Consider the following 9752-nt stretch of genomic DNA (forward strand, 5'->3'; position numbering starts at 1 on the left):
AAAAAAAAAAAAAAAAAAAAAAAGATAAAAAACATGGAAACATACAATATTCTTGAACCGAATCATCAATTCTCGCTAAAGAAGACGATTTGGGACAATATAAGAGGAGTCCCTAAAGTGATCTTTATTGTTTTTTTGTAAAAATCTATTTACAATTTTGTATTTAGACCTATAATCTGCATAATAAATAAATTTTATAAATAAACCAAAAGAAAAAAACTGTAAACCTACAAACAATATACGTTCTGTCTCAAAATAGCATTGAAACGCAACGTATGAAATATGCGGATTTAAATAAAATAAAAAAGAATCGTAAATGGTTACGTGTTTATGTGATGATGTGAAAAAGAGAAAATTAGATAATGAACATGTCCGAGCATATTAGAAGGAGACATTAATAATATGCGCATTATCGTAATAGGAATCATATCGTAATAACTTTTGACCTAACGAACCTTATTGATATATTTAGCTGATGATTAACACTTGTAACCTTAAGAAGGAATTATTTACAAAATCTTGTCACGTGTCACCCACACAATTAGTGCACCTTCACATGACTGCCTAAAAAGAGCAAAGAAAAATAACAACAAAGACATGGTCCCCAACCACAACACTACTAATTAGTGTTGGGCAAGATTTTGCCCATCTTTTTTGTTTGTTTTTGTTTCGGACAAGACTTATGGAGTGTGTGCTTCGTAGGGTCGGTTCAAAACAAACATTAAAAGAAAATATTATAGATTTTGCTCATAATTATCAATGTAACTGTTTTTTTTTCTTTCTTTCTGGCATCATTTTATAAAATATGATATGTTACCAACCCTATATAACTGTATTTATATGTAACTATATTATATATAATAAAACTAGTTTCAACTATATATATATTTTTTGTTAAAAGGCTTAATATATAACTGAAATTGTCTATAATTTTTGGGAAGTAAAAAGATATGGATCATGGTAGTTGATGATGATCCTAACAAAAGAAAATAACTAATTACCCTGAATTATTCATGAGTTACAACAATAAAAGAAGCTTCTCATTGTACATCACTTCTCTTCTGCTTTTCTTTTTTTTTGGGGGTTGTAAGAACAACATAGAATAGCTTTGGAGTTCGGACCATTACACAAACTTACTTTCTTCCCTACCAAAAAAAAGGGTTCCAACTTTACAAAACCCTTTTCACCATCATCCACCAAATTTAGCTCTGTTCATGATCTCTTCTCTACTTTGCTATATTCGACTTTTCTCCAAAGGCCGAACCGATACTTCTATGCACATATCCCTCCCTGGCTAGCACTCGCGCACACTGAGAAATTCTAGTTTCATGCACTAGAGCATGTACATCTTGCCCGATTGTCTTCAAGCGCCTGACCAAAAAGTTTAAATTTTCGGTTTCTTACAGAGTGAACAAAAGGATTCAAGAAATATTAGTGTGCGAGAATGTTACCTTCACTTGATCTTGCAGGTCCTTGATGTACTGAACCGCAAGATCCAGCATGTCTGCTGTGTTGGTTTGCTGCATATCAATTGAAGATGATAAATACATTTGAGCAAAAAAAAACGTCAGCACACGAATATGAGAGAGGAAGATCGAGTAATCTAACCGTGTCCATGTTGGGAACAAGGTCTTGCAGCTTCCTCATTCTTTCACTGATCTTGGTTCTTCTCACCTATTCCACAACATTTTGTAAACACATATAATCTTTGGAGAAAGAACTAAATATATAATCATGGAATCAATGTCATCGACAGAAATAACAGGGGAAGAATTTACCCTCTCAGCAATGCTCCGAGGATGAGTGGCGCAACCACGCTTGGCTCTGATCTTACACGGGATAGAATCTGAGAGTAACTGTTCAATATCTGATAAAGACTTGGGCAAACTCATGTGATGCGCCAAAGGAGGACGTCTACTAGCTGAATCTTCATCCTGTTAAATTAAATTCCATCGGTACAACTCAATCAAACAAGAACAGAAACAGATCGAATTCACAGCAAATCAAAGAATATCTCTCACTGTGAGTTCATTCATATCATACCTTGATTTTGTATTGATCTAGACCTCCAGATTGGGTCCTCGCAATAGCCGAAAGCTTAGAGGAAGCAGACCCTTCATTCCCAAAGGAACGATTAAACCCACCGGAAAGTGTCCGAGGCGGCAATCTAGACGAAAAAGCAGGCTTAACATCAACCTCAGAGATGGGACTCATCGCTCTAGAAACCGGAGGAAGCAGCTTGCTTCTAGGAGTAAGAGACGAAGCTTCAGTAGTATTGCTTGTGTTCATCACATTACCCCCACCAAAACCTCCCATACTCTTCATTACAGCCGCATACGCTACAAATACGCAACAAAACAGAACAAAACAGATTCACAAATTTTAGTGTTTAAACTACAACTAGTTGCTAATTATAGTATCCAATCTACAGTGACTTATTGAAATCCCAAAAAATACAAAGCAAGTTGCTTAATACAGTCCTATCAAATCGTAAGCATATTCTCAAAAAAAAAGTTTAAAAAGTTTCCAGATAAGGAAATAATTTCCCCTTTTAAAATTAGAAAGAAAAAAAAAGATTCAAACCTGTTTCAACATCAATGGATGAAAACAATCCGGCCGGCGAACTATTATGACGAGCTAGATTATTCACCGGAGGGGGAGTCCGATCATCTCTAGGTCTCTTCTTATTCTGACTTAAATTCCTCGAATCAGAAGTCACCGGAATCTCAACATCTCCGACCTCCATCGCCGGAATCTCAGTGTCTTCCCCCTCCTCTGTTTTAACCTCAGGAGGAGGAGGTTTCTTCTCAGTTCCGTCGCTGTTGAAAGCATGGTGAAGGAAGCTATCGACGTTGTTGCTAGTGTCGGTGGTTTGTAAAAAGCCAGATAAGATTCGCTCAGTCTCGGGACTCGTGGGTCGATCTAAGAACTCTTCGATCGATTCTCCGAAGTTAGAGAAATAAGAACTCGGTGCTGATTGGTAACGAATCAATCCTGAGTTTCTTGGTCTTTGGTGTTGGTGTTGATGATCGTGTTGCTGGTGGTGGATTAGGAAGTGGTGTTGCTGGAATTCTGATTCCATCTTAGTAGCTTTTGAGTTTCTCTCTTCTTGACGAGTTATTTTTTTATTAAAAGACTTCGCCGGGGGAAGTATCGCTCGCCGGGGGTGATGAGATTTTTTTACCCGGCGGATTAAATTGATTAAAATTAAAAAGAGAGAACGTGAGAGAGAGGAGGAGAAGAAGAAACAACAACAGAGGGCAGGTAGAGATTGGGATTTATTTATGAGTTGACAAAAGTACCCTTTGTGGTTTCGTTTTATTACGAGTGGAAACCTTGATGCTGACACGTGTGGCCCACGTGGGGACCACGTTTTAATTTATTTATTATTATAACGTTATGTGAAAAAAAAAATCTTTTTTTTCTTGGAAATGAAAAAAAAAAAAAAAAAAGAATTTGGGATGTAAAAATAAATTTTTTTTTGGGTTTGATGTTATGAATTTTTGTAAAAGTTATGGTATAGGCTTCCAAGTAGTGTAAGATTTTATAATAATGGCTATTAAATCGTTTTTTTCTCGTTTCGCGAAAAAACAAATTCAGCAGCTTTTTTAATGTGTTTTTTTTTTTTTGGACTTTATCTTCTTCTTTTTTTAATTTGATTTTTAAAATCCGCAATTATTGACATGATACAGAAATTTCTTAAAAAACAAAGAAGAGAACAGTGATATTTTAATAAAACGAAGACTATAGAGAGTATTGTGGGATTTAAAGCTGTTGACTTATAAAGCTATAAAAATGGCTGAGAAAAAGGACATTTGTCGATATGACGCTTATTGAAATGACGGAAAACTTTAAAAAAGGAAAACAAACTAAAATATATGTTTTGTAATAAACTGGAAAATATAAATAAAATAAACATACTATAAAAAGATAGATTAAATGGAAAATAGTTGGAGAATCAGACAGGTGTTGTTGATATACCAATCTCGGGCTCCAAAATTTAGGGAACCTTTCAAGCGACTGAATCCAACTATTCACGCTTCAACACGTATGTACCCATCGTTTAAAATATAGACACGTAATGTACTTACATTTTTTTGTACTATAATATACTAAGTCTATGATAAGTTACTAATTAAGAACACAAGTAATTATTAAATCGATAAATTCAAGATAATAATGCATACAAGTATACAACTAGTAATACATATCCGAACCATATTTCAATAACTACGTTATATTGCTTGTTTTGGAAAACAACTTAAAAGGTCCAATAGGCCTGAACTTTTTATACTATCTCAAGAAATAATTAATGTTATAAAGTGGAATAGATATGTTCTATCTATTCAAAGAAGTGCCAACGATAGTGGTTTTCAAACCGGTTTGATTGGTTAATCAGACTGGTTGAATGTGATCTAGTAAATTAATAGTTTAACCGTGATTCGAAGAAAATTTATGTATTAAAATTTTAAAAATCCCCTTTTTGATTTGTTTTTGTAACATGTACACTCCATTATTGAATTATCAAATATGTTCATCACTGAGAATGCTTACACTGTTTTTGGAACATTGAACTGAGACACGAAATCACAATTAAGTGGAATTTGAGTCTTTGTCTAACAGTATGCTTCTTTGTGATATTTAAAAATACATTTTTATTACCTAAAGCAAATATATACTATGATTACAACACTTTTTGTTCAAAAATATGTTTTTAGAAACATTTTTTATTCAATATTTATATTCATATTCAAACAAGTTTAGTTAATTTTCTCTACTATCCTTATAACCAAACACAATTAAAATATTTCAAATAATCATATATATGATATTTTTATAATTAATATAAATATTTAGAAAATTTATTCCAGATTACAAAATTTAATTCTTCTATCATCTCTTTTTGATTTTAAATTTTAAATGTAGTGAATCATCATATAATACATAAAACTAATAAAAATAAAATTTTCTGTATATATTGTAATTTGAATTTTTTTAAACAAACATATGTTACTCAATTAATATAAAAAGTGTGTGTTTAACATATATATATATACTAAATTTACCGTATATAGTAAATTTTAAAATTTTAAGAATTTTATAATTTATAACTAATGTATCTTAACTTAATAAAAAAGTTTAAAATTATGAATATTAAAAATATTAAATATTTAAAATAACACAAACGAGTTATATTACATGATGGATTATATGACGTGAAAAAAATGAACTAATAATACTAAAAATAAAAATATCATTAATATGATATTTCAATATGGATTAAATCCTCATTTTACTATTTTAACAACACCAATATAAAATATACTGAATCAAATTGATTTAATTAAGATTGTTTAAACAAAAATTATTATGCAATATACCGCAAATTATATACTAAATCATTCAAATTAACAAAATAATACAATAGCAAAATTAGTATTAAAATAGTATATTAACATAAAAATAAAAAAACTTATCCCGCGGTATACCGCAGGTTATGAACAAATTTTTCTCTAACTTAAATGTAATTAAGGAGTTCATTTTAACCACTAAAAAAATATTATTAACTAGATTATGACCTGCGGACATTAATTTTTTTTTACTAGATGATTCATGGTTCAAAATATTTAAATCCATAAACCTATAGGACTGGTTAGTATGCCCTTTTAAATGCTGTAAAAATTAACACTTCTCATAGTTTTTATTTCAATCAAATTTTTGGCTTTCAATCAGTTCTCATAATTAATTTTAAAATATTCACAATCTTATTGTACGTCTCTTGCAACCCTGATTTTTAAATAAGGAAAATAGTTCCCATAAAATAATTGATCAATTCATTAGATACAAATTTCAGTTAATTAAAAATTGATTTTTTCTGCTATTCTTTTTATGAGTTATTTCTCCACGTAAAAGATAAAAAGCAAAGTTTGACTTTGATAAAAAAATGAACAAATCTGATAAACATGCAATTCGACCCATTACAATATTACATTTTATGTTAGTTTTTTTGTTTCTCTATTGGTATTTCCATAGAATTTTTTGTTTTTTAGATGATTCTTTTAGAGGATAGATCGGACAAAATACTTCACACAAAAGTTCATTGAAGATTAATAAACTAGTCTTTAGATTTTTTTATAACTATCTAACTATTTCCCTTTGGTTTTTGTAATCTTACCATGGTCCCTTGTTGCTCTTTTCTGTATAATTTTAGCTATCGACTATAGTAGTTCCACTTTATCTCATGATCAATGATTTTTTTAAAAAATAAACTAAATATGAAATGTTAAGTTTAGGTGTTCTATATAAAAAAATAAGTAATTCGTTAGTGATTATTATCTCTTTAAATCGTATTCTCCTTCCATATTTTTGTTTGTAAGAAAGTCATTTATCATCGATTAGCATATAAGTAATTCTAAATTAATTAGAACAAAATAATTAACATATGTCTCTTATATGATAATTAATGTGGATTTTCTGGTCTTATCATGATATTTCTTTAGTCGTGGTTTACTTATATCATAAATACGATAAGCGTTATCGTTAGATGCGTCTCAGTTTGAGTGGAACATCTCTTTGTCCATAATAACATTTAAAGACGAACAAAATTTTAATATTTTTGAATGTTATGGATAATTTAATTTTTATTTTTTACTGAGTAAATTAAATTTATTTCTTTTATATATATTAATTAATATAAGCTTTTCATACTTAACTTAATGTCAAACTTTGAAAATGCTTGAATTTTTTGAATGGCCATCACAAACTAATTCACTTGTTATATATTTACACAAAATCAGACTTCTCTGTTATATACGACGGGGTTCCTTAATATATAAATCACTTAGTGTCAGCTAAAAATTGTTTTCTAACGTTTTTTTCGTAAAAGATATTGTGGTGTCAAGAAAGTAGTCGTTACTTTGGAACAAAGAAAATAACTATATCCATAAATATAAGATAAGGTTTATGAGAATGTGAAAATCGAGGTGGAATACAACAGAAGAAGCACAATCTCACGTGGAGCTTAGGCGTGAAGATCCTCTTCCTACTTCCTCGAATTAGTAAGCCACCTATTTAGATTCTTTCCCACTTTCTTAGTTTTATCTTCTAAAAATGCATTCGGAAGTCCTTTTGGTTGTTTGCACTTTTTATTAGTCCCTTTTCTTAAATACTATCTAGATTAATGGTTCATGAGTGATTATGTGGCTTCAGAAAAGCAAAAAAATGTCAATTAATTAACAAGAGTTTATAAACAGGTAATGAAAGATTGAGAGCATTTAACATGTCTACCATGTGTGAGAATCCGAGACCACCGGTTTACAAAAACATTGTTGTTGTTTATATGGCTTTGGCCCACTAAGAGCTATTCGTTTAGGGTTTATTGTACGGCCCGTTAGAAGCCCAAAAATTAAAAAAAAAAAGCTGTTTCGTTCCACATCGACTGAGAAGAACCGAATTCGAAGTTCTCACGTTGCTCTGATCTCTTAGCTTGATCTTTTGATTTGATTCTCTCTCTCGTCTATCGCCGGAGAAGACGGAAGAATGCAGTTCTTCGGTGGATCCGAGATAAGTCCGTCGCCGCCGGTTCCGACGGCGAGTGGAAACAACGCGCACATGATGTACGTTTTCAACCGTAACGGTGTGTGTCTTCTCTACAAAGAATGGAATCGGCCTCTTCATACGCTTAATCCTCAGCAAGATCACAAGCTCATGTTTGGTCTTCTCTTCTCTCTCAAATCCCTCACCGCAAAGATGGATCCAGTCAAGTTAGATTTTCTCACTTTTCATTTAGCTAGATTTGACCATTTCGATTTGATCGGATTTGAATAGCTGTGATTTGTTGTGTATTGCCGCTGATTAGTTTGATTCCAAGTAATTTATGTTTGTTTTGTGAGATTTGAGGATTCCATTGATTTGGTAGATCTTATGATTTTGTGATTTTGCAGTGCGGATAAGGGGAATCTAGGGGTTCCACAATTGCCAGGACAAGGTTGCTCTTTCCACAGTTTCCGTACCAACACTTACAAGCTAAGCTTCATGGAGACTCCCTCTGGTATTAAGGTTAGCTTCTTTGCTCTTAGATGTCCCATCATTTAGTTTCAATATGATAAGTATAAGATTATTTGGAACCTGGCTTATTGTTTAGGGATTCTGAATGAATGAAAAGAACTGTATCTTTGAAAATTCAACCTCAAAGTCAGTATCTTAGTATATATGTAAGGGACTTTGAGAGTTTTAGGCGAGTCTATATAGAAGAGTGTGGGAACTAGAGAGAGTATGTAACGACAAATTTACTAGTGTATTCAGAGATTTTGTCGTGTAGGAGAAATAGGAATAGTAAGTTGTTTTCTCAGAGTAAAAACAATCTGATATAAGTTATGTCTCAACAGATATTAGATATGTTTGAACAAAACTTGAGGAGATGGTTCATGGATGGTCATTGACTTTCATTTTAGATTGTGAATCATGTGAAAATTAAGGTCAGCTGTAAATACAATAACTTTAGGAGTCGAGTCACAAAATTTTAGCAATAGGATATAACACTATTGTTGCAGTGTGTGGTTAGTTCTTCCCCTGTGGGCATGATAATTGTTGACATAGAACTTAGATGGTTCTTACAGGGTTGGTCTGGATTTGTGGGCTAAACATTCTAATAGTTTAAACTTTAAACCAAGGGAGTAACTGAGATTGGCTGTCTTGATTCATTTATATGGGTATACATACATACATGGAGTCTTCAAGAAAAGATATTAGCAAGAAGCAAGCTTTACTTGCAGACATGAGTAGATTTCAGAGTTGTTTGACCACAATACTAAGCAGACATCTAGATGCTTAAACCACAGCATGTTTCTATTCTTTTGCAGATCATCTTAGTAACTCATCCAAAGACGGGAGATTTACGCGAATCCCTAAAGTACATCTACAGTTTATATGTTGAGTATGTCGTAAAAAATCCTATATACAGCCCAGGATCTCCAATCAAGTAAGCTTCAAACACTGTTGCATCTTGATCATAGATCCCATCATAATATCTTATTGCATTGATGAAACCACGACTATGTTTCATTGGTCTTTTAAGGTCGGAGTTGTTCAACACTGCACTTGACCAGTACGTAAGGAGCATCTCATAGTGTGTGTGCATTACAGGTTTGGCCATTGGAACCTCTTTGCTTCACAGAACTTTCCTCTGAACAAATCGAGAAAATTGCTGTGGAGAGATCAGTCTCGAGTTCGACTGTTTTCTCTGCAAATGTATTTTTTTTTGTATTTACCCTTTTTAAATCACTGTATTGGCTTTTGTTATCAACGATGATGTTTATGGTTAATCAAATCTTGAAATGGGACATGAAGCACCAAATCGGAATTATGATGCATGTAAGGTACAGCAAAAGAAGAAGAAAAAGAAGCATGTGGTGTGTTCGTTGTGTAATCGTTATCAAAGTTTGATATCAAAACTTACAATTTTTTAACTAATGAAATAAAATTATTTAAGTAAACAGAAGAATAGTATATAAATATTTAATTAGACAAAAACAATGGTCACAACAATACTTAATAATTTTCAATTCCTTAATATTATCTGCATTTGGGGGTTGAGCTGCTGATGGGTTTGGCAGGATACACAACACGTGAGGTGGTTTCCTAAACATTAAATCCTTTTGTCTTTTCTTTTGCTTCCTATATAGTTTTGTTATTTCTTCTGTTTTTTGTTTTCTTCTTTTCAAAATCAAATGTCATAGTCTTTGTCCCCTACT

The 9752-nt window shown here is 32.0% G+C and overlaps 2 protein-coding genes across 2 annotated transcripts; one reads left to right on the top strand and one right to left on the bottom strand.

Annotated features, from left to right (window-relative positions):
• Window positions 972-3241, bottom strand: LOC104758410 (transcription factor bHLH122-like). Its single transcript, XM_010481272.1, has 6 exons — window positions 2584-3241; window positions 2044-2339; window positions 1779-1934; window positions 1609-1674; window positions 1452-1520; window positions 972-1371 (listed from the first exon to the last, which is right to left on the bottom strand). The coding sequence occupies exons 1-6, from the start codon at window positions 3080-3082 to the stop codon at window positions 1327-1329; spliced, it is 1131 nt and encodes a 376-aa protein (XP_010479574.1). The 5' UTR covers window positions 3083-3241; the 3' UTR covers window positions 972-1326.
• Window positions 7439-9427, top strand: LOC104758411 (trafficking protein particle complex subunit 1-like). The gene is made up of 4 exons (XM_010481273.2): window positions 7439-7763; window positions 7944-8058; window positions 8862-8980; window positions 9077-9427. Exons 1-4 carry the CDS (start codon window positions 7540-7542, stop codon window positions 9126-9128), a joined length of 510 nt encoding a protein of 169 aa, XP_010479575.1. The 5' UTR covers window positions 7439-7539; the 3' UTR covers window positions 9129-9427.

The sequence above is a fragment of the Camelina sativa genome, chromosome 17 (genome assembly GCF_000633955.1).
Source record: "Camelina sativa cultivar DH55 chromosome 17, Cs, whole genome shotgun sequence".
Taxonomy (NCBI): Eukaryota; Viridiplantae; Streptophyta; class Magnoliopsida; order Brassicales; family Brassicaceae; genus Camelina; species Camelina sativa.